The sequence below is a fragment of the Cavia porcellus genome, unplaced genomic scaffold (assembly GCF_034190915.1).
Source record: "Cavia porcellus strain 051 isolate PalLab524CR breed Dunkin Hartley unplaced genomic scaffold, mCavPor4.1 scaffold_31, whole genome shotgun sequence".
NCBI lineage: Eukaryota > Metazoa > Chordata > Mammalia > Rodentia > Caviidae > Cavia > Cavia porcellus.
In genome coordinates, this window is record NW_026947514.1 from 308,682 (window position 1) to 332,553 (window position 23,872).

Here is a 23,872-nt window from a genome sequence, read left to right on the forward strand (position 1 = left end):
TGCAGGTCAGCTTCACCTAGGAAACAGAGGGCACTGGACCTGTTGAGGTTGACACTCTTGGTTTGGGCATGTAGAGAGGCTTCTGTGAGAGTGACTCCAGGGCTGCAGGGGCACTTCTGGGCCCAGGAGGGGGTTGGACCCCTCAGGGGGTACGGAGTAAGGTGTCCACCAGAGTTAGGGCTGTGGAATCTGGGGCGGCAGCAATGAGCCTGAAGGTGACAGGGATGTAGTGGTACCCTACTGGGAAGCTCCTGGGACCACTGGGGACCCCATAGCCTCCCACCCTGATCACTACTTGCCCCTGCCAGATAGATGTTAAGAGACCAAGAAACAGCGCACTGAGACTTCCATACGAAACTGTAAACATGAGTCTTTAAAATGACAGAGGCCTGGCCCCATCTCTGCGCCCAGGCATACGCAGGGGCCAGAGCCTACAACACCCTTCCTTCCCCGGTGCTCCACTGCACTCCACTCCATGTGGGGCAGCCGAGAGTCCACGGCTGAGGGATTCCTGAGATGAAGAAGCGGCAGCGGCTCCTACTCCGTCCTGTCACATCTCATCCAGGCACACACCGGTCACGTATCCAGCGCATCGCGCGTGGGTGAGGGCCCACGGGGGCGCCCGGCTGCGCCGTGCAGGGTGGGCGGCTGCGAGTGGCGCTGTGCAGACGGTGGCTGCAGCTCCAGCGCAAGTGCAGGCGGTGGGAAGTCGCGCACCTGGCGTCGGTACTCTAGGAAGGTGCAGGCCTTGGTGGCCAGCGCCACCACGTTCTTCCCCACGAAGATGGCTGAGACACGGCTGTCACGGAACAGAGCCATGTTGGCAGCGCGAGCCAGCACTGCCACCACGTTGACTGTAGCAAGACTCAGCACCGGGTAGAGCATCATCTTCTGAGGAGCGATGTGCTCGCCCTGCATGCTGACCTCGCTGAGCGCCACGCATGGCAGTACGAGCAGCAGCATGTAACAGTAGAAGAAGGTGAGGCCCTCGGCCCACAGCGGCAGCCCGGTGCGTGGCGGCTCCCACAGTGTGGCCTGCATGTCCAGCAGGTCCAGCAGGTCCAGCGCCACCCAAAAGAGGCGCCCGCGCAGATCCTCGCGCTTGCGGAAGGTGCGCACGTACTCCATGCGGTCGAGCGCCACCAGCAGCAAGAAGAGGCCGGGCACGCACACGGAGAGCAGCAGAGTGAGCGCCTTGCGTGCCAGCGGGTCGCCCGCACCGCGCCGCGCTGCCTTGTAGTTCTGGAAGATGAAGTAGAGCTTGATCTCCAGCACGAAGACATAGAGAAACCAGAGGATCATGGCGTAGCCGCGCTTTGCGGTGCGCACCTCGGCACCCACCCACACGGCCACATAGCGTAGCACCAAAAGGAAGCACACGTCGCCCACCAGCACGATGATGCACACGCCGACCTTGCGCGGGCCCTGGTTCTGCTCCACCAGGTAAGCGTCCATCACGGCCATGCTACCTACAATCACCAGCGTGGTCAGGCACACATGGCGCCGGTCCGGAGGCGGCAGCACCATGGTCGGCTGCCGGGGCCGGGGCCCCCACGCGCGGCAGCCCCCAAGTGTGGCCTTGTGGCGGCCCGAAGTGTGGCGCTCCTCAGCCCGCAGACATGGCGAGCTGGGACCTGGGGAGAGCAGAGGAGACCGGTCAGAGAGGCGGCACTGTGTGGCCGCTCCCGTGTGTACCCTCCACGCGCTGTCCCAGCGGAGGGCAGCCGAGCTTGCGGGGCCTTGGAGCCAGGAGCGGGGCCTCCAGAGGGCGCTGCGGCCCCACCTGGTACCCAGGCGGCGTTCCCGCCGCACCAGGAAGGAAACGGAACGGAAGTGGTTTCTGCGCGCTGGACTTCGGAGCCTGGTCACCCCCGGGCCCTCTGCCTCCCTTCCCAGCAGACGCATCCGTCCTGCGGGTCTCTCCTTCCTGCCCTTAGACTGGGACCCTGTGCGCCCTCGTGCAGCACAGACGCTCCCTGCCGCCGCCCTACGCTCCCTGGCCCAGAGCAGGAGAGTCTGGTCCCGCTGCATCTCCTCTTAGCTCCCCAACTCTCGGCATCCGCGCACCGGCCAGAGAAGCCCAGTCCCCCGCACGCCCTCACCCGCCCGGAGTCGCGGCCGCCGACTCCGCCTCCCTCGTGGCACCCGACCTGGCCATCCCCCCCCCCCCATCCAACCCCGCTGACAACGGGCTGTCTAGACAAAGACATAAAATTTACTGTCGCCAGGACAGTGCTGCGCTCAATCTGTTCCGATGACACCACACCCCCATAGGAAGGCCCCAAATCCTACATTTGCACCCGATGCATCCCAGGACACTCCCACCCTCCAACACCTCCAGCAGGATGTCCCTGGGGTTACCGCACCCCACCTCCAAGGTTCCGGGGTCCTGCTCGTTAGCCCTACGCTTATGCGTCTCACGCCCACCGGCCAGCGCACTTCGCGCGGGAAGCCCACGCGAGCCGCACCGGGAAAGGTCCTTCCCATTCTGTGTCCAGGCCCCACAACCAAGTCGCCGTTACACCGCTGCCCTCGCGGCCCCATCCTTGCTAGCTCAGTCACTCGACAAATACAGCAAAGGGCTGAGGACTCTAGGGAGGCGATGGGACAGACCCCACATCATCAGTAGCCGGCCCCAACCTGAAATCTCCCTTGGTCATATCCCGGGAACCTGGCCCCGCACACCTGCCCAAGCCTCCTGCCCGGGTCGACTGCCCATGCGTCTCCCCTGCCCGGAGGCTGGGGCGTCACACCCGAATCCCGTACTCCAGGGCCTCCGAGCCCCGCCCGCACAGTCCTCTGCCTCGGGCCGGAGAGGAGGGGCTCGGGGCTGGAGAAGGACTCTGCCTCCCCCTCCCCCGCGTGATTCCCCCCTCCCGGGGCTGGTCCCTACTGCCCCCACACCCCAGGCCACACCAGGCATTGCCCCACCCACCCTCGAGGCCTGGGGCAGCCATTGCCCAGACCCCTGCTCAGTCATCCGTCCCCACCGGGCCACCCGCAGCCACCCATGGCCACCGGCGCCAGCCCGCACCTACCCCGCCACCTGCCGGTACTGCGCGCCGCTGGCCCCGAAGCCTCTGCGCGCTCCGCCCTCCGCCGCTGGGGCGTCCCGACCCCGCCCCGCGCCCCCAGCGCGCGCGGCCCTCCCTAGCCTGGCATAGAGCAGGTCCCCGCGTGGACTCCAGCCGGCGAGGACGGGGCCCTTGCGCCCCGCCCTGTCTTGCCCTTACGCAGCGCCAGTTGCCGAGGCGACAGCTCTGCGCAACCTGAAGCTCTGGGCCGATATTGTTGAGACCCGGACATCCCAGTGCCACCAACCCACACCAAGAGGCCGCCTAGTATCACAACGGAGAACCACCCCGGGACTCCTGCTCCCCGAGCCCTGACATTCTCTGCACCCTGTGTGGGTCAGAATCCACTGCCACTAGTAACCCCCCTTACCGGCGACTAGCAGCACACTCACCTTGCTGCAGTTGACCCCACCCAACCAAACAGTGGCCCGCAGGGACGGGGGGGGGGGGGGGGGGGGGGCCTGGGTCTTGTTTCCAGCTCAGTCCCAGGTCCCTTCTGCTGGCAGATAAAGGAATGTGAGCCGCATCTTTCCCCACCCTTACCAGGGAGGAGCTAGGGCACTGGGACTCAGCCATCCCCTCCACACTGTGCTGACTGAGCCCAGATATGGAGAGCACCGACCTCCATAAGAAGAGGGCAACTTTTTGCCTGCCCTCATCGGCAGCTGCCCCCATTTGCCTCCGAAAGAAGACATGGAGGGCAGAAGTTAGGGAAACATGGGTCCCAATGCTGAGGTGGGCAGCCTGGCTCCCTCCCAAGCTCTGAACTCTGAATCGTGATGGATCTGCGCAAGTGACAGATGTGTCGCTTCCCTAGGCCCTGGGGATCAGGCAAACATTTGGCAGATGAGAAGCAAGGGCAGCAAGTCGCAGTGGCCTTCATGAGGACCAGGGGCTGTTGCTGACTCACCAATTGCTGGACAGGGGGTATCAGCCTCTCATCAGCTCACACCTGTTCTCACAGGAGGATGGAGGATGAGCCCTTTGGACCAGCAAGAGGCCTCACAGCCAACAGCTGGCTGCTTCTCTCCACAAGGAGCCCTGCATGCCCTGAGCAAGGACAAGGTGGCTGAGGTTGGGGAGGAAACAGCTCAGTACCCATGGCCCAGGGAAGGAGCCTCATGCCTGAATGTGGACAGCATTGGCCATGCGGCCTAGCTAACCTGCAGAGGAGAGACAGGGCAGGAGAAGGTGAGGAGCTAAAGTCAGAACCCCAAGTAGCCCACCCCACCCCTCTCCTACAGCTGTGCTTTACCCACTTCTCACCCAAACCCGGAGGCCTGCCTCAAGTCCTCAGAACCTCTGGGCATATCACCTCTGGTGTCACAATGCACTTTGTAGCTGTGCAAATGAAGGAAAGCTTGTGTTCACATATAATCAGACTGGACTACTAGAAAAATAAACAAGTAAAAAAAATAAAAAAAAAAACAAGTAGAGAAGAGTCAGCTCGCAATCCTGAGTTGGAGGTCACTAGGAAGGTATAAAAGTCCCACATCCTCAGATGCCTAATGACGCATGTGTAGATACATAGATGACAACATACAGCACAAGGTAGCAACTGAAAAAAAAACTAAGCCAGGTGTGGTGGCTTTCTCCTGAAATCCCGCACTCTCAGAGGCTCAGGCAGGAGAATTGTAAAGCCAAACCCATCATAAGCAATTTCACAATTTGGACAAGACTTTGTCTTGAAATAAAACATGGCTGGGATTGTAGCATAATGCAAAGGACCTGGGTTCAGTCCCCAGTACTGCAAAAAGTAAGAAAAAAGAAGCACAGATGTCCACAATTACAAGTTTCACAACTGTTTCGTGGCCAACTGGACTGGCACACAGAACACTGCATCAAACAACTGCAAATATACAGCTCTGTATACTCAACATCACGTCAAGCAGCCAGCATCACAGCCTCCTGATACAAAGGGCCAAGCAAGGAAAGCTCAGCCTCACCTCTGCGGTGTGCTTGCCCAATATGCATCAATCTCTGGGGTCACTGGGCACATTCTGCTGCATGGCCTGCTGCAGGTGGTTGTGAGTATAAGAACACACTAGGAGACTCCAGGTGAGAGGACACAGGAAAGGTGACAGATACTGCATGTTGTGGTTTGGTCTCAGAGCCTCCTGAGCTAAGAGGCGGGCATGGAAGGGGACTGAATTACACCTGCTGCTATTAGGAGATGGGGACTGGCAGGGGAAGGCAGGTCACTGGAGATCTGACCTGGAAGCATTTATCTGTCTCCCTTCCCAGCTCTTCCCTTTGCTCACTGATTCTTGTCTACCCTGCTGCAAGCAGTTGTCCTCTGCTATGCCCCTCTGTCATGTCATTCTTCCTTGGAGCCAGCCTACAATGGACTAAACAATGAGTCCAGACAAGCTGCTCTTTTAAATTGTGGTGGCAGGCATTGTGTCTCAACAATAACAAAGTAACTGAGTCACCACACAAACAGGATGGTCCTGGACCCATACAGTACAGCCCATCACAGACATAGGAAAATCAGATGTGGTTTCAGGATGAGACAGGGGCATTGACAGTTTCCTGATTTAAAAGGTCACACTATGGTGACCTTGACTTCAGGAATATTCTCCAAGGTGCTCAGGCAAGTAAGCATCATATGTACAACTCAATTCTTTCTTTTTGAGAAATGAGAGGACAGAGAGTCTCACTGTGTTACCCACAAACTCAAACTCCTGGGCTGAAGCAATTCATCCACCTCAATCTCCAAAGTAGCCAGGACCACAAGTGCAAGTCATCACATCCAGCTCTGTGACTTAGTTCTCAAGAGGGATGAAGGCCTATGCATGTAATGTTACATATGCATTCTGCATTTGTGTGTGTGTGTGTGTGTGTGTGTGTGTATGTGTGTGTGCCTGTGTATATGGTAAAGGAAACAAAATACCAACTGGGAGATGTGGGTGAAGGCATATGACAGCTATGGATACTACTGCAGCTTTTTTATTTGGGTTTATTTTTTAAATAAAACTTTAAAAATCAATAAACCCAATTCTTCACATTAACAAATTCAGGGCAAACGTATATCAATAGATGCAAAAAAGGCATTTACTAGAATTCAGTAGCTGTTCATAACTTACAAGAAAGCTTTCAGGAGACTAAGAAACATCTTGGATCTGATAAAATATTTTGATAGAATCCTGCACAAATAGTATCTCAGTGATGAAGGGCTGGAAATGATCTCTTTGAGCCAGGAGCAGACAGTTGCCCTTGGCTGCTGTGCCTGTTAAATGTTGTACAATTCTACCACGGAACACCAGGGAAGACGAGCAAGGAGTAAAAACTGAAGATTTCCAGGCGTGGTTGTGCACTCCTATAATCCCCAACACTTGGGAGGTTGAGGCAGGAGAATTGTTTGCAAGTTCGAGGCTAGCCTGAACTGCATAGTGAGACCCTATCTAAAAAAGACAAAAAAAATTGAAGATTTAGCTGGGCACGATGGTACATGCCTGTAATCCCAGCTCTCAGGGAGGCTGAGGCAGGAGGACTTCTTCCCGGCCTAGGCCAACCTGGGCCTCACAGTGAATTCAAGGCCAGTTTGGATACTATAGGGAGACTCTGTCTCCAAAAGACAAAAAAATAAATCTGGAGATATAAAAACCCCATTAGGGGCCAGGGATTTAGCTCAGAGGCTTAAGTGCTTGCCTGGTAAGCATGAGATCATAAATTCAATCCCAAGTACGAAAGAAAAAAGAAAAATCCCATTAGTTTTTATAGGTGACATAATTGTGCATTTGAAAAGTCTAAAATCCCAGATGTGGTGGTACACACTTAATCCCAGCATCTTGAGAGGCTGAGGCAGATGATCATGAGGTTGAGCCTATCCTAGACAACTCAGTGAGAGTTTGTCTCAAAACATTTATAAATAGGGTTGGGGGGCTGGGGATTTAGCTCAGCGCCATAAGCACCTGTCTTGCAAGCACAAGATCATGAGTTCAATCCCTGATACCAATAAAATGAAATGAAATAAAATAAAATAAAAAGGGGGTTGGGTTGTAGCTCAGTGTGAAAGCCTTCCAGTATATTTTTAAAAATTTAAAGAGGCCAGGGATTTAGCTCAGCAGCATAAGTGCCTGCCTGGCAAGCACAAGGTCATGAGTTTGATCCCAGGTACAAAAAAAAAAAAACTGAAAGAACTAGAAATAAAATTTTGAAAATAATAAACGACCTTAGTAAGGTTGTTTATACCACCTAAATAGTCAAAGTCAATGGTGTATCCACAATTTTTATCACAGTTAGAAAAAAAATGTAGGGCTAAGTTTGTAGTTCAATTGTACAGTGCTTTCTAGCCTACATGGGCCCTGATTTCCATCCCCAGCACCCTGGGGGGAAAAAAAAGATGAAATCAGATCCATACCTCATAGCTTACATGAAAAACATGTGTGGCATTTCATCCTAAATGTAAAAGGAAAGAAAAAGAAAGAAAGCTTTCCTAGAAGACATAAAATAGAAGAAAATACAAGAAACTGTTTATGACCTTGGGGGTGCAAAGAAATTCAAATATGATACAAAAAGCTGAGAACCACGAAAAGAAAAATGGGATTCCATGGAAATTATAAGCTTCAGTTCATCCAAAGACACCATGAAAAGGGCAACAAGGCCAATTCCAGAGAGGACTCATTGCCTGCGAACTTACAACCTACAAAGTCACCACCTGAGCCAGTTCCAAGTTCGAGGCTAGCCTGAACTGCATAGTGAGACCCTGTCTAAAAAAGACAAAAAAAAAAAAAACCTGAAGATTTATCTGGATGTGATGGTACATGCCTGTAATCTCAGCTCTCAGGGAGGCTGAGGCAGGAGGACTTCTTCCATTTCTAGGCCAACCTGGGCCTCACAGTGAATTCAAGGCCAGTTTGGATACTACAGGGAGGCACCAGTGAGAAGACTCCCAAGGGCAAGGATGGGAAAGACAGGAAGGATGCTCCTGAGGTGGCCACTGAGATCGGCACCCTTGCTTCCTGGGAAATGTAAACAGAAGCCAGTGAGGTGGCACAGACGTCCCTGGGAGGACTAGAATCCAGGAGGCCATACAGAGGCTGAGTAATATGTGAAGCAGCTGGGGCTCCCCTGGCTGCCAGAGAGGATGTAATAAGTACAAGCACAGAAGAAAATGGTGCCAGCTGAGAAAACTGGGCACAGGCACACCTGAAAGCTGAGGAATTCCATGCCTGGTGCCGCATGAGCAACAGTGTCATGGAAGTACTGTTTGTCACAGCCCAAACCAAAAACCCCCATGCCCACCAACAGCAGGATGCACTAATACAGGAGAGTGTTAATACAGTGCCTGCTTAAAAGCATGACAATAAGTGAACAACAGGCCTGAACCTCACAGATACAGTGCTAAAGGAAGTCAGACAAAGACGACTACAGACAACATGGTCCAAGTTCAGATACAAGATGGAACCACGCCTCCAGTTTTGGGGGCACCATGCAGATAGTGAGCCACAGGGAAACAAGACTTAGACAGGAGAAGGGAAGCAGCAGGGGAGATGGGCAGCTGGATGGCAGAGGTGCAGAGGGCCCTGGTCCACCAGAAGGGGTTCCTAGGTTACCTAATTAAAGGTGATTTGTGGAGCTCAGCACTGAGTATCTCTGCAGTGTTCTGCATCTATTGTACATCTCACAATAAAAGTTCTTAAAAGGGAAAAGTTAACAAAAGTTTAAAAAGGCCAATGTAGGGTTTGGGGTGTTTTGTTTTTTTGTTTTGTTTTGTTTTGTTTTTTGAGACAGGGTGTCACTATGCAAATCAGGCTGGCCTTGAGTTCACTTTGTAGCCTAGGCTGGTCTCGAATCGCAACAAGCCCCCTGCCTCAGCCTCCCAAGTGCTGGGATAACAGGCGTGAGCCACCACGCTCTATGTCAGGTGTTTTTGAGACAGGGTCATACATTAGCCCAGGCTGGCCTCACACTCACAATCCCCCTCCCTCAGTCCCCAGAGTGCTGGGATTAGAGAGCGATGCCACCATGTCCAAAATACAGAGTTCTATGTTGGATTGTGAGGACTACAGTGTAATCTTGTTCCCAAAACTGCTAAGAGCAATACAAAGTAAACAAGGAAAGAAATAAAATTACAAGCCCATTTTACTTTGAACATATATGTAACAGTGTTTAATTCTTTTTTCATTCCCTTCCTTTGTCCTCCCATTCATCTCCCTTCATCTGTATAAATAAAAGTTTTGCCCATTTTATCTATAATTAACTGAAACAAACTGAGTATTTAAAAACTGTAACATCATTCTCAAATAGAATTTATTCCAGTGGTACCAGGTGATCCAATACCTGAAAGTGGATTAATGCAATTAACACAATTCATTACAGGAAGAGACAAAATGGAATAATTGTCTTAATGAACATAGAACATTTGACATTTATAATTCTAAGAAACATCAGAAAAATAAGAGTGGAAAGGCATTTTCTTCCTGCATCAGGTCATGTACCAAAAGCACACAGCAAGCACCCAACTCCAGAGAGAAAGTGGATGCCCACTCAGGACAGAACTGGGAGCCACTGTCCTCTGGCCCAGGGCTAAGGACCAGAATGGCCAAGGCTGGACACACAGCTATGGCACCACTCCCACAGCAGGGACAAGCAGCAACACTCCCTTCTGTGACTCTCATGGCTTTGCAGCCTAGCAAGCCCTGACAGTACACAAGTAACAAAGGCGCTGGGAGAGACCACAAGGCCAGAAGACTGGCAAGACCCTGGTAAGAATTAGTGCCCAGTGAGGAAAGAACAAAGGTTACTGTATGGAAAGAGGCTGGTTTCACTGAGACTACCTGGGAAGAGGACCCAGGCAGACTAAAGACCCAAGAATGACAGACAACAAAGAGGGCTGGGGTGGGGTAGGCCCCACAGCCAAGTGCTTGCCCAGCATCGATGAGGCCCCTGGGTCCCCGGACAAATCGCTGTGCCACAGAATGGGTCCCCTTCCTGTGTCTGCAGGAGGACCTCAGGGGTAGGTTTATTCCAAGAGGCAGGAAAGAATGTGATTAGAACAAAACTAGAATTTCCTGGGAAATCACAGGAAGGTTTGTAACCCACAACAGAATAAAAGATACAAAGATCCATCCAGGGATTCATTATCTTGAAGTTTGAGAAATTCCTGAAAGTCAAATTTTAGAAGACAGCAACCTACCCAAGTAAACAGGTGAAGGATCTGACCAGGCATTTGCAGAGGAAACCTAAAAAAGGAAACAAGAGCAATCCAGCAGTCAGAGAAATGTAAAATGGAGCAACCACTCCATACCCAGTCAGTTACAAAGCAGCAGCAGCTGGAAAATGTGGAGCAGGGCAGAGGGTACCCGACAAGGAACCGGTGGTCACTGGCTACAAGTGCCCTCACTGGCCAGAGGACTCCCCACCTCTGATTCTGATGGCCTGTCCCATAGGCCCAACCTGTTGGGGCCTTTTGTGCTTTGCAAAGGCTTGGAGGTACCTCAGGTGTCCACTTGTGGAAAGCAGCCAGATGAGTATGTACGCGCATCCTGCTGGACAAGGGCTAATGTGCATTACCTGGGAGAAGGAACAGCCCTATCCAGTGGCTAGGCAGACCTTTGAGACACAGTGCTCAGGGGAAGAAAACAGTGAGTTCTCAAATGGCACTACAAGGTATATAGCATTTTAAGGAAGTGCAAGGATATACAATCTGTCAAATACCACAGTTCAAGAGTTCCAGTGTTGAGGCCTTTGATTATATTTTCATCAAACTGGCTTTTACAAAATTGTGTGACTTTTTTTTAAAAGGTGTCATGACCCATGCAGCTCCTGAGGTTTTTGGGGATAAGGACTGTGAGAGGATGAGAAAAATAAGGAAGAGACAAAGCTGGGGTCAGGTGGAGCCCTCATCCTCCTGATGGGAAGAAAGGTACTGCTCAACCAATGCAGCATGTTTATTTATATACCAGGAAAGATGATGTCAATTTTAGCCCCTCTGCCTAGCAACCCATTGCTTGGATTGTCTAGGGGCTTGGTGTTTTTCTGGGCTGTAGCAACTTCTTTGCATGGCTGACCCGGGCGCTTTTTGTTTTCTGGTAGGATCACCTCTGGTTCGTGCCCTAGATCAATTTCCAGCTTCCACATCTCCCACCAAAAATGGACCAGGCAAAAACCAATGGAAAAGGCCAGGCATGGTAGCACACGCCTGTCATCCCAGCAGTCAGGAGGCTGAGGCAGGAAGATTGTTGTGAGTTCGAGACCAGCCTGTGCTACAAAGTGAGCTCAAGGCCAGCTTGAACTGCATGGCAAGAAAAAAACACAATAACCCACCCTACACCATAAAGTATATATTATTTTTTCCTACTTTTACTTAGCCAAAACTCACTTTGCAGAGCCTATTTTTCCCCACCCTTCTATTTTTCTCCAACCTGTAATAAATGTGAAACTTTGCCACTATTTAAAAAAACAGTAAGGGAAAATATAAAAGTAACAATGTCCTCTCTAAGGCTTGCAAACGTATGCAGAGCTACCAGACCAGGCCCCCTATCAGTAAGCAACTGAATTTGCTTAAGGATTAAATCAAGCCAGGAGCACTGGCACACACCTGTAATTTGAGGGACTGAAGCAGGAGATTGCCGTAAGTTCAAGGCCACCCTGGGCTACATAATGAGACCCTGATTCAAATAAAATAATAAAATAAAAACGGCAGGTACAATGGTGCATTTATAATCCCAGCATCCTGCAGCTGCAGGTACCCTGCAGCTGAGGCAAAAGGAATGCTGCAAGTTTGAGGTCAGCCTGGACTAGATGGTGAGACCCTGTCTCAAGAAAAGAGAAGAAGAAAAAAGAAAAGAAAAATTAAATCAAGGGTTTTTTCCAATGCATGTGACTTTTATTTGCAAATCACTGTCTTTAGGTCAAAAATACTGTACTTATATTTGACCCTAGTAAATAAACAAAACTACTCATTATGTCGGGTTTTTTTTTTTTTTTTAATCAGTATTAGGGATTGAACTCACGACCACCTGCTTGCAAGGCAGGTGCTTATGCCGCTGAGCTAAATCCCCAGCCCCCATTATGTCTTTTGACCAAGAGGTGCTATAAAAAATTACTGCTAAATAAAAGCACCATGAACCAAGAAGGATCAATCTCCACGTTCAAGGGAATGCCAGTTGCTGCAATTCACAGACCCCAAGAGCCTCTCAAGCATCCTGCTGACATGCTCCTCAAGGTGGTCATATATCTGACCTGGTCACCATACCAGCCCACATGCCAGGGACCTGGGGTGCAGGGCAGCATCTGTACCCTGCAGCTGTCTTGTCTCTGCTGCCCACCAGATTCCAGCGTGAGAAGGAAGGTTCATACTCCCTTCTGGGTAAGCATGAGGGTCCCTCATCTTGCACTTAATGGCTCTTCTGGGCCCCTCCTGTAGTACAGTCCCAGGGCCCAGGCTGTCTGCAGCCAGGATTGTATGCTATCAGGCGTTGGCCAGTACTGAGCAGCAGATACCAACCAGCAGCCTGCCAGTCCAATGGCACCGCTCTAGGGCTACGCCCTCACAAGGCCCCCATGTCCAGTGAGGGATGTCTACAAGGGCTTGTGGCTACTTCTCTGTGGCAGTTCAGGTCTGACAGCCACTTTTGTTTTCTGCTCTCCCACTGCCTGCCACTTGTTCCATATTGTTTTAGGGAATAACAAAACTTGGCATATTCACAGCCCCTCTACCTCCACACCAACACCCTGCCAACTCCTGACTTAAACCCTGCATGATGGTATGAAAGCTCAGGCCATAGAACTGAAGGTCTTCCCTCTCCCCTTCCTGTGCCCCAAGTATGGCCTGCATCCCCATCACAACAAACAATGGACAAGTCACTCACATCAAGGTGTATCAGTCTCAGCCTAGGTCACGGTGGCTGCCATGACACTGTAATAAGCATCTCTGTATTTTGATGCTTGGACATCTGGGGCTCACTGGTGCTGGAGGGCAGCAAATGACTCCTGGAAACATAAGGCCCTAGCCTTTGTCTTCTTGTGCACATGGCACCCACCAAGCACTGAATACCCAGAGCATCCCCACCCCCAACCTGCAGGGACTGCTGAACCAGGGGGTACCCAGGCAGCCTGCCTGGCCTTGCTCATTCCCTACTGCAAACACCACCATGAAGGCTCGTGCCTGCCCCTCCCCTCACTTCCTACCCCCAACAACCTAGTGTCCCCCCCGTCCCCTGTATGGCTAGGCTCTGTTCTTGGATCCATCAGCAAAAAGCTTCTACCTCCATGTTTCACCCCACGTCTATGTCCTGCCATCACTGATCAGAACACACAACCAAGACTGTGCCTGGCACTCCATGACCATCCTCTTCTCTGTGTAGGTTCTTCCAAAAGTGACAGGGGCCACATTCCTGATCCTGTCCTGATGCACATCCCAAAGCCTAATGCTAGGCATCCCTGTACCCTACTCCATACACTCTGAGGCAGGGGCAGCTCAGAACCAGGGCTCCCACCAGACAAAAGCAGCTTGGACTGACATGGCCACCAAGGGCCTAAGGCCAGGGAACCACACTGAAAAACATGGAGTGGACAAGGCTATGAATTCAAGGGACATGCATTGGTGGCCAAGGGCCCCATGAGTAAACAGGAGGCAACCTCATCACCAGCCAGGTTTCTCTCCAGATGGTACATGGAAAGGAGCATGTCAGCAAGATGCTTGTTACACCTCTCAGGCATCCACACGGTGGGGTGGCTGCAGGACTGTGGTCCAGAGCCAGCAGCATCCAAGCCAGCCAGCCCTGCCCACTAGCTCAAGCCACTCTAGGCCAAGTGAAGGGGGCCAACCAGGAGTCAAATTGGGCAGAACCAAGGTATTGCAGGAAGCAGTGTAGGACAGGTGTGATGCTTCAACTGGAGTACATTCTTTTTTCTATATAAAATGCTTGAGACACTCAACAAAAAGGTAGAATGTGTATGAAAGTTATGAATCAAGACCAGTAACGGTAAAGCCACCCACCACGAAGCATTTGCCAGCACCCACAGCTTGTGCGGACTCCACCCCAGGCCTGTAGGTGACATTACTGCAAGTCCTCTCCCTGTTCAAGTTAAAGATTTTTATTTTTATTTAACATTTGGTGCTGAGGATGGAGCCCAGGGTGTGGCTCTCTCCCACTGAGCTACATCCCAGGTCTCCCTGCAGCATGGTTTTTTCCCTTGAGGATCCTGCCCAAGGTGGTAGGCACAGAACCCCGGAATTCACGAATATTGGGCAAGTATTCTACTACCCAGCTACAAGCTGTGCTGCCTTTGAATTAGCAGAAGTTCCCAAGCTTTCCTTTCTTGTGGCTCTGTGGCCTCTGCAGTGTCTGTGAGAGCAGAGGGAAGGGCTATGCATCTTCACATGGATGCTCACGCTGGCACCAAAGGGTGGGGGCACAATATTGCAATCACATTACTCCTCAAAGTCAGGGAAGGGATAGGAGTTGGGGACAAGTGAGGACCCAGGAGCCCCTGTGAGCTGGGAAGGAATCCTTCTAAGGGAGCCAAAGGGCCTCCTGCCAACTCCTGACTTAAAACCCTGCATGATGCTATGAAAGCTCAGGCCATAAAACTGCAGGTCTTCATTGTGGACTGTTTTATGCCACTACACCCTTGCATGTCAGCCACGGCTGCTCCTCAAGACTGTGTAAGTCTGGGTCCCCCACATGGCACCCATCATCCTGCCTTCACACAACTCCCAGAGACACAACCTACTTCACCTTGGGAGCCCTGACAGACCCACAGGCACACACACATACACACACTGAAGCCACAGAGCAAGGGGAAAAGTGACAGCTCCTGACACTGACTCCACATCTGGGTTTTAAAATGAATTTCTGGGGGCTCGTGAGAAGCCCAGGCCAGATAGGTTCTAGATTGCAGGGAGCTTACGTGGCCTTGCTTACAGCACAGAATTGGCCACTTCCAGAGACGCCCTCGCTCAAAGCCCCCCGTTTTGGATCAAAGCTGCAAACTACAGTTGGAAGCAGAAGAGCCAGGGAGGAGAGGGCCACAGGCAGGAGGAGATGAAGCCAGCTTATGTGGGCCCCATGTTTGTGAGGTTCAGGTCGGACACTCTGGAAGATGGGCCTGGCAGTGGGCCCAGGGGCTGACACTGGCCTTGGCCTAGGCAGGCAGAAGCACTGGGTCAGGGTCTGAAGCCTGAGACGGGGAGGTAGGCAAGCTGGAACCCACGGGCCCACCTGTGCCGGCTGGCAGGGGAAATGGCAAGAGGCTACTCCACTGGGCTGTGGACGCAAACCCAACACAGGCAGCTCTTTGTCAGGCTGACCTATAGAGCAGCTTCCAGAATAAAGCCCCTCTGTCCACACAGTAGCCTCCCATCCCCCCAGGCACCACCCCCAGGGAAAGGACCAGAGGCCCCAAAGCCCCATCCGGCCCCCACCCCACACAGACACATCTATGGCCAGCACAGGAAGGACGCTGTGTGCACTGCCTACACTGAGATTTGCAGTGGGCCAAAGCAGGGTGGGAGGGGCCAACTGTATTCAGGGCAGATGTGAGGCTCCCACAGCCAGCATCCTCAGGGTCCCCAGCATGCCTCTGGAACAGCTTAGCTCAGCCACCTTGGGCCTGAGCTCCCTCTTTCCACCAGATAGAGACCTGCAAAGATAGTAGAGAGGGAGGTAGTCTGACTCCATAAACAAGGAAGGTTTCACCATTTATTTCTGGGTGGCCCCCCAGCCTCCTCACGGAGAGCAGTTTTGCCAGTTCCAGTGCTGTCGGCCAGGGTTGGACACTGCACTCACCGGTCTGAGTTCACTGCCCCAGAACCTACTCTTCCAAGAAGGCCTGCACAGCCCAGGCAGGTTCCCACAGGGAAGGTGTGTCCATGGGATCTCAGCGTCCAGGCGGCAAGATCCAGATGAGGCCTGGCATGGTTCCCACCAGCCTGGCCAGCTCCTGCCGACACTGTCCCTGCAGCTGGCACAGCACCACCTCCAGGCTGGCCTCCTGGCTCTTCAGGCCCCTGATCACTTCAGCCACTGGCAGGCCCTGGGCCCCTGCTGCCCCAGCCTCAATCTTCACCAGCCGGTGGCGCCTCCGAGGCAGGCTAGGGTACCTGTCCTGCTTCCAGGACTGCTGCAGGGCCAACAGCTCCTGTTCCACAGCCTGTTGCAAGTCCTGTCTAGATGTACTCCATTCTGGCCCATGGCCCAAGGCACCAACCTGAACAGAGGGAGCCATAGCAGCTCAGGCACAGCAGCTCTGTTCCCAGGACACAGGGCTCAGTGCCCTCAAGGTTTCTGGGGTCTGGGGTGGAGGGGGCTCCCAGCAGGGGCTCTCAGTTCTTTATGGAAAAGCAATGGTGCCCAGTATCCTTCTCCAGGGAGAAGGGGTCACTGTTCCAAGGCTGGCTCCACCCTCACAGAGCATAGGATCCTAGCAATCAGTTAGACCACAGACACCCACCCCCAGGCTCCACCCCGAGGCCTCACAAGACCAGCTACAGGCACAGTTGGTTGGGCTAGACATGGAGGTGTGTGTGGCAACTAAAAGAATTCAGACAAAAACCTTGGGGCCTCCCATCTGCAAGCCTCCCCACCACTCTCACCACTACTTTCCGCTACCCTTTCCAACACCAGGGTAGGGAGCTGCCTGCTGAGGCCACCTCTGGCTCTGGGCAGTCCTGGCCCTACTCCAGATGATCCCAGAGAGCTACCTGAGCTCCTGGGGCCAAAGAGGGTGGGCTCACCCAAAAAGAACACAGGACATGGCCTAAGCCGGCCTCATTCCTGGGCTGGAGGCACAGCATGAACAAACAGGCACAGGGAGCAGGAACCCCTTGCTCCTCATGGAGGCCTTCTGAGAGCTGAGGGAATCTTCCTGTGGTTAGTGCTAAACCACTTTCAAAAAAGAAAACGTGCCAAGCATGATGGAATATGCCTACAATGCCAGCTACCTGGGAGGCAGAGGCAAGAGGATCACAAGCTCAGTTCAGCCCAGGCAATCTGGTAACCCTGTTTCAGAAATATTTTTTAAAAAGGACTAGTGACAGGGCCAGGGATTTAGCTCAGTGGCTTAAGTGCCTGCCTGTCAAGCATGAGGTCGTGGGTTTGATCCCCAGTATCCTCAACAAACAAACAAACAAAAAAAAAGGGACTGGGGATGTAGCTCAGTACTCCCAGGGTTCAAAAGAAAAAAGAAATGGAGTAGCTTTCAGTGCTTGCAGACAGGAGCCTCTCTATTCAGCAGGAGGTCTGCTGAACATGGAAGAGTGGCCATCACAGAAGGCAAGAGGCATAGGCTCCAGGCAGCAAGCGGAAGAGTGACCAGCAGGGTAAAGGGACACCTGCCTGGGTGCCAAGGAGTGAGCCACACAAAGCAGGCTCACCGTCTCTCCAGGATCCCCTGGAGAACAAGATTCCCATCAAGTTGTCTGGCGGCATGGAGGGTGCTGCAGCAGGCTGCAGGGACCCCTCACTATACATCTCCTTGCCTTGCTGTAAAGTGGTGTGAGTGTGTCACCCACCAAATCTAATCCTATTGAACTAGGTACTCTAACCAGTAGCTCAGTTAAAGGGTCCCCCATGCCCAGGAATCAGCCCTGCAAAGGGAGGAGAGGGAGGTCCTTGAAGGGGCAAGATAAGGGCTGGAGGGGGCAGTGCCTAATGGGGTGAGGCCTGCATGGGTAAGCCAAGTCTAAACACCTTCAGGGCCAAGGCTAACTGAACCTGGAGGACAGGGCTCAGTCAGATGGGTAGGGCTCACCCGTGTCTCCCAGGCCTGGCGCCGGCTGAGCACCTCCTCATGCAGCAACTTCTGCAGGACCTGCAGCTCCTCCTTCAGAGCCTGCAGTTCCCGGGCCACCAGCTCCAGCTTGCCACGCCCATGCTCTGGAATCCTGGGCTGGAAGCTGGGCACAGAAGGGTCCTCTGGGGGACAGGCACCCAGGACTGTATCCTGCAGAAACCCAAGTAAAAGAGTATATTCAAGGGGCTGGGGATTTAGCTCAGTGGCATAAGTGCCTGCCTTGCAAGCAGACAGTTGTGAGTTCGATCCCCGGTACCGATAAAAAGGAAAAAGGCCAAAAAAAAAAAAAAGAGTATATTCAAGGTATAGGCCTCCAGACAATGGGATCCAGGGTGCAAAGGCCCAGGGGGCAGTGGGTGACAATCCCATGCATGCAGTGTCCAGGAGACAAAAGCCTGATACCTTGGGGCACAAAGTAGGGATAGAAGACAAGCCACATCCTGGGCAGGACCGAGATGTTTGCCAGGTTTGTTCAAGGGTCCTCTTTCTGTCCAAGAGGTGGGAAGACCCTCAAACTTCCTGTACTTGTCTACTGCCCAGCCAGGAAGGGCGGGGGGCACATGGCATACTCACCATCCACTGCCAGAAGACCAGCTCATAGCGCCGCCACTCTAGAGCAGCCTCCAGCCGGGCATTCTCCTGCTCAAGCACCTGCAACAGCTGCAGAGCAAGCAAGCTGGACACTCCTGCCTGCACCAGAATTTCTGGAGGCAGCTGCAGGGCCTAGCCCCCAGGACACCTTAGCATCTGCCTGAGGGCTTCAGGTCCCTTCTGAAGGGAAGAGGAGCCTTAAGCCCAACCCAGCTCACCAGTCTGCCCCTTTGCTCACAACCATAGTCCCTAGATTTGCCCCCATAGCAGACCCTAGGCTCAGGGCTAACCCAGGTATCCCTCCACCAGACAACTGTGTCCCATACCCCTGACTGGGGGTTGCACATAGAGGAGACCCATGAGGAGAGGCTGCCAGCCTCAGGGACAGAGGAATCTCCTTGCCTCTAACTCTGGGAACCCCAAAGGCTGAGAGGACGTTGCACCTAGCTTAAGTGGGAGCTGGTGGAATTGAGACACAGGTAGAAAACAGGGCTGAGTTCTACAGGGAAAGACCTTGGGGCCAGACCAGGAGCCCTCCCCTATCCCACTCTACCTAGAGCCTGCTGGGCCTGTGCAACGAAAACACAGGACCACACACACACAGTTGGGCACAGGAGATGCCCAACCTAGTGTGCTTCAGATTTTCCTCTGCCTTCAGGGAATCTCCCAGTCTGACTACAGCTAGGATTCCCCCAGCCCCTCCCTCCATCCAGGTATCCTAATGTGGCTCCTGGTGGCTCCTTTTTAGATAAGATTAACCAGCACTTGACCCCTCCTTTGCAAAGACAAGGAGCTAGTGATGTGTGGGCTGCAGGTACTCTAGATACCCAGTGCAGTCAGGGTAGGGACAAAGTCTAACTTCCATGGAAGGAAGGGAACTCACTCATGGCTCAAGCCCCTGGGCAGGGAAGGGACCCCTACAGGGCAACACATGCCAGGCTCTCTTCACCTGAATCCCCTGTCTGTGGCTCTACAGAAAAGCAGAGAGCAGATCACGGGGGCTGGGCTGGTTTAATGGGGAATGGCCTTGAACGCCAGCCCCTGCTGGCCCATCTTAAGTTCCCCATAGTAGAGGCAAGGTCAGGGACAGACCAGACTGAGTACACAGAATGTGACCCCAGACCAGGCTCGGCAGGCACAGGAAGAAGCAAGTGGCCGCTTCCCTTCCCTTCCTTTCCCACCCTGCTTCAACTCCCAGGGGAAGCCACCTCCCTGGAATGGGACAGCAGGTGGCATCCACCCCAGTACCTGGTCAACCCTCACCTGCTGGCTGCCTTCTGGGTCCCTGAGCGTCTCTGTTTCAGTGACAGACAGATGGCCAAGGTTCTGGTCACTGTGGCAGCCAAAGGTGTACGTGTGGATCTGAAATGGACAGCACAGACCCCCGGCTGTGTGTAACAGTGTCCCTAGCACTGGGCCTCCTGTGGGGAGACTCTGCCCAACGGAGTGATTAAAGTGAATATGAAAAGGAGACTTGGAAACAAAATTCCTAGGATTCTGGAACGCACAGCCAAGTTTAGAGCAGACCAGCAGCACAGCAGTGAAACAGAATCAATAGTAAGTTATTCTCAGAGATGTTTGCTTTGGTCACTGTTTCAACGAAGCGGAAATAAGAATTTTAAATAAATCCTGCCAGGGATGCTCACCAAAATCTGGTGGACATGTCCGAGTCTGGACAAGCCTGATAATAGAACATTCCTTCCTATGTGTAACCTTGTCTAACTGATGAGCTTGCAATGTAATTTAAAATGTAACAGGACATTTCTTCCTCTGTAAAACCTATGCTTTGTATAACTGACGGCCTTACAATATAACCTGAAATGTTTAAACTTCCTTAGACACCCAAAGATGCCACCCGAACCTTCCAATCATAGTGTACTGAACCTGCCTTTATACCTTCCCTTGTTTTCTCCATAAAAGCCCTGGTACCTAACCACAAAGGGCTGACTATGGGGCTGGGGATTTAGCTCAGCGGCATAAGCACCTGCCTTGCAAGCAGGCAGTCATGAGTTCGATCCCTGGTATCGATAAAAAGGAAAAAAGACCAAAAATAAAAAATAAAAAAGGGCTGACTATTTGAGGAGAAATCCCAGTTAAGCCCACCAGTATGATAAATTGCCTCCTAAATGTCCTCGGTGCTGTTTCTTCCCATGTTTGGTTTGTTTTCTGTAACGTTACCTCTGCCTCAATAATCTTGTTTAAACTAGGTTGACATCTGTCACACAACAAACCATCCCTTTCCTTCCCTGTTCCCTGATCAAACTCCAATACAAACATTGCAAGTGGTTTTTTTCTATTTTGTTCTCATATCCTTAAGTTACAAATAAATACCTTACAAAGGTCTCAGCTTGGTCCTATCTCCCCGAGGCTTTCTCATATAGAGAAGCAGGCCCTGTGAGTCTTCCAGTGACTGAACTGACACTTGTCTCCAAGTAATCTTTACATCCTTGACACCACCACAGGGGCACACTGACTTTCCTCAGTTTGGGCGCTCTGCACAGCCCCCACCACCACAATAGACAAGAAAAAAAGGCTCAGAGAAGCCACCCCTCACCTGAGGGGTATGGCACAGTGCAGCAGGGCCCTCCATTCCGTCTGCAAAGTGGCAGGCTCTTGAAGGTACAGATCTGTCCCCAATGGCAGCGGGCAGAAAAAAACAGCCTCTGGAGAGCACAGCAGAACCCTCAAGACCCATAGAGAGGACACAGTGATTATCTGTAGGGGCACAGGAGAACCCCCAGACATGAGGCCAGGAGGCAGCACAAACACTAACAGGCTGGGGCCAGCAGGGCCAAGGCCAGGCAAGAGGGAGTGGGTGGCCTTGAGAGTAACTATTGAGGTCTCTGTGGGCGTTGTCAGCCCTGACCTCATGCTGAACAAGTCGCTGGGCTGCTCGGCCCACACAGATGTGCAGACAACCTTCACAGGGCCCTACAAGAGGCCCCTATATGTCAGACACTCAAGAAAGAGATGGGAGGAACACAAGTTCCAGGCCAGCTTGGACAACTTAGTGAGACCTCGTCTCAAAAAAAAAGAGGGGGAGCCAGAGACTTAGCTCAGTGGCCTAAACGCCTGCCTGGCAAGTGCGAGGTCCTGAGTTCAATCCCCATTAACAAAAAATTAAATTAAATTAAATTAAATTTAAAAATAAAGAGGTTGGGGAGCGGCTGGGGATACAGCTCAGCAGCACAGCACCTGCCTGACAAGCACAAAGTTGTGAGTTCATCAGGGGTTCAGCTTAGCAGCACAAGCACCTGCGTGGCAAGCGCAAGGCCATGAGTTTGATCCCTAGTACAAAAAAAAAAAAAAAAAAAAAAAGTTGTGTATTCAATTACCAGTACCAAAAAAAAAAGCTACCTTGGCCCAATTCATCCCTACCCAGAATGAGGTGGAGATGCCCCACCTCCTGAAAGTCTAGCAAGCAGAGTTCCTCCAAGGAAGCCATTCCCAGATTTGTTGATGTGAAAAAAGCCTGCCCTTTGAGCTCATTGACACCCAGATTCCACTCTACCAGCAGGCTGAGAATTCTGACCACTGTCCTCTCCCTGAACCACCTAGGGCTGAGAGCTCAGGCTCCACGGGTGCCAACCCTCACTAGCCCTAGCCAGTCCAACACATTCACCTGGAACCCCAGGTTCAGCCCCAACAGGCCTGGTGCACAGGCTGTAGGGAAAGACAGCCTATGGCCTAGCCCCTAGGAGAACTACCCTAATAGAGGGCCATGTGCCCACCCTACCTTGCTCAAGAGGGCACACTGCTCCTGCTGAATGCTGATCAAGTTTTGCCACCGGAAGTGCAGTTTTCCCATTAGCCACTGCAGATGTCGGATGTCCACAGGACCCTCTGCATCCATCTGGGGTGCAGCCAGGCGTGGAATGGCCAGGACCTCATACTGTGGGGGAACAAGTGTCAGGCTGTGTTTGCCCTACCTTTGAGGGACAGAAGTGGAGGAGACTGTTTCCCGAGTCCAAGCCTCCCAGCTCAGCTGGCCCAGGGCTGTCCCAAAGTCACATTCAGGCGGGTTGGCCCTGCCTGACCTTGCTGTGGCCATGCCAACACTGGAGTACCTAGGATTCTGGGAAGGCCTAGCCGGGTCACTCTATACCCACCTCAAATGTGGGAACCTGGTCACCCAGCTGCACACAGGTCTGAGCCAGTAGCCACTCCAGCAGGGGCCCTCGGGCCAGGAGCCAGGAAAGGGCCAGCAGCAGCTCCCTGCTGCCCTGGGAGCCGTCCTCAGGAAGCTGTGCCAGAGCTGACCTCGGGTAGCCATGGTAGCACAGCACTGCCTTCACCCAACAGGCTTGGGCCCCTGAAAGAGACCACCCATTTAGGGGGACCCCAACCTGGACGCGTCACCACCAGACACCTCTAAGGAACCCACAGACCCCCCAACCAGTGGCCCAGCTCAGAGGGAACCATGGTCAGGGGGCCTGAGACTCCAATAGGGAAGAGGGGTCAAGGCCAATGCTACCCAGATGAGCAAAGCCAGCGTCCACTGGGTGTGGCTTTGTCTGGGGTTAGACTTTACAAAGCAGAGTATTCCCCATCGCCACAAAAGAGCACAAAAAGTTCCCAAGGGGCGTGGCTTGTTCGTGAGGGCGTGGTTTGTAGACAGGCCCTTCGGGGGCGGGGCCTACCCAGGCCCGGCGAGGCTGCGGCGCGGTCTGCCAGAAGTGGTGAGAGCACTCGGAAGAGGAGCCGCCAGAGTTCTGGGGCCTGTGAAGGACAAGGAGCTGGCTGACAGCGAAGCTGGGCTGCCCTGCGTCCTCCCAGGACCATACCCGTCCCAAAACCCGCCCCGCAAGCCTCACAGCCTCTGGACGGTCGAACTTCGCGCGACGGAAGATCTCGGGGCTGGGCCCCGCTGGCAGCGACCGACTCAGCGCGGCAATGGCATCCGGCAGTGTCCTGGTCCCAGCCGCCGCCCAGGCCGAGGCCTCTTCGCGCACCTGGCGCCGCCGCCTCCCCATGCAGCCTTCAACAGGCCTCCTGGATCACCCGCCAGGTCCCCGCGCCAATCACTGCCGCCCAAGTCCAGCAACCAATCACCGTCCCGGCCAAGCCGCACACCCGTCTCCCCCCGACCCTATGAGCGATAGGCCTGCTCTGTGGGCGCGGTCTAGCCCAACTCTTGCGGCCAATGTTCGCCCGACACCCAACCTTCGCCCCTAGCCAGCCAATGTGTCGCGCCATCAGTCACCAAGCAACCGCAGGAGGGGGGACACCTCCTGCGAGAGATTGAAGGGGACGGGAACGCCAATGGCGCCCCCTGGAGCCGCGGAGGACTGCGGGGACCTGACTCCGCCTAGCCCGACGCGCGCCCTAGACGGAGCCTCCCTGGCCCCACCGCCAGTGGGCGTGCAGGGGCCTGCAGGGCCTCGGCTCTGAGCAACCGCCGGCTGTCCAAAGTGCCATACACCTGTCCCGGCTCCGCTAGGAGCAGAAGGATCGGATCCTCG

At 53.3% G+C, this 23,872-nt stretch overlaps 2 protein-coding genes across 5 annotated transcripts; both read right to left on the bottom strand.

The window, feature by feature from the left end:
* Window positions 1-350: 350 nt before the first annotated feature.
* On the bottom strand, window positions 351-3,317 carry Tmem121 (transmembrane protein 121). 3 transcript variants are annotated; one of them, XM_005000574.4, is made up of 2 exons: window positions 3,039-3,317; window positions 351-1,634 (listed from the first exon to the last, which is right to left on the bottom strand). In XM_005000574.4, the coding sequence occupies exon 2, from the start codon at window positions 1,525-1,527 to the stop codon at window positions 577-579; it is 951 nt and encodes a 316-aa protein (XP_005000631.1). In that variant the 5' UTR covers window positions 1,528-1,634; window positions 3,039-3,317; the 3' UTR covers window positions 351-576. The 3 variants fall into 3 exon arrangements, with proteins under 3 accessions (XP_005000631.1, XP_063096863.1, XP_063096865.1); XM_063240793.1 differs by lacking the exon at window positions 3,039-3,317 and adding an exon at window positions 2,936-3,026; XM_063240795.1 differs by lacking the exon at window positions 3,039-3,317 and adding an exon at window positions 2,641-2,840.
* Window positions 3,318-15,713: 12,396 nt separating this feature from the next.
* Tedc1 (tubulin epsilon and delta complex 1) lies at window positions 15,714-23,588 on the bottom strand. 2 transcript variants are annotated; one of them, XM_005000572.4, is made up of 9 exons: window positions 23,225-23,588; window positions 23,051-23,129; window positions 22,520-22,722; window positions 22,147-22,302; window positions 20,965-21,093; window positions 19,674-19,772; window positions 18,393-18,479; window positions 17,778-17,969; window positions 15,714-16,235 (listed from the first exon to the last, which is right to left on the bottom strand). In XM_005000572.4, exons 1-9 carry the CDS (start codon window positions 23,381-23,383, stop codon window positions 15,906-15,908), a joined length of 1,434 nt encoding a protein of 477 aa, XP_005000629.1. In that variant the 5' UTR covers window positions 23,384-23,588; the 3' UTR covers window positions 15,714-15,905. The 2 variants fall into 2 exon arrangements, with proteins under 2 accessions (XP_005000629.1, XP_003463169.1); XM_003463121.5 differs by lacking the exon at window positions 20,965-21,093 and having other exon boundaries at window positions 23,225-23,566.
* Window positions 23,589-23,872: the final 284 nt, after the last annotated feature.

Excerpts from the sequence above, each read along its gene's own strand:
- Tmem121 (XM_063240793.1), bottom strand. The coding sequence starts at position 2,957 with ATGGCTGCCCCAGGCCTCGAGG. Across the intron at positions 1,635-2,935 it reads GGCTGCCCCAGGCCTCGAGG|GTCCCAGCTCGCCATGTCTG; the intron begins GTGGGTGGGGCA and ends TGCTCTCCCCAG.
- Tedc1 (XM_005000572.4), bottom strand. The coding sequence starts at position 23,383 with ATGGGGAGGCGGCGGCGCCAGGTGCGCGAAGAGGCCTCGGCCTGGGCG. Across the intron at positions 21,094-22,146 it reads AGTGTGCCCTCTTGAGCAAG|GGTTCTGCTGTGCTCTCCAG; the intron begins GTAGGGTGGGCA and ends ATGGGTCTTGAG. Across the intron at positions 17,970-18,392 it reads TGGTCTTCTGGCAGTGGATG|GATACAGTCCTGGGTGCCTG; the intron begins GTGAGTATGCCA and ends GGGTTTCTGCAG.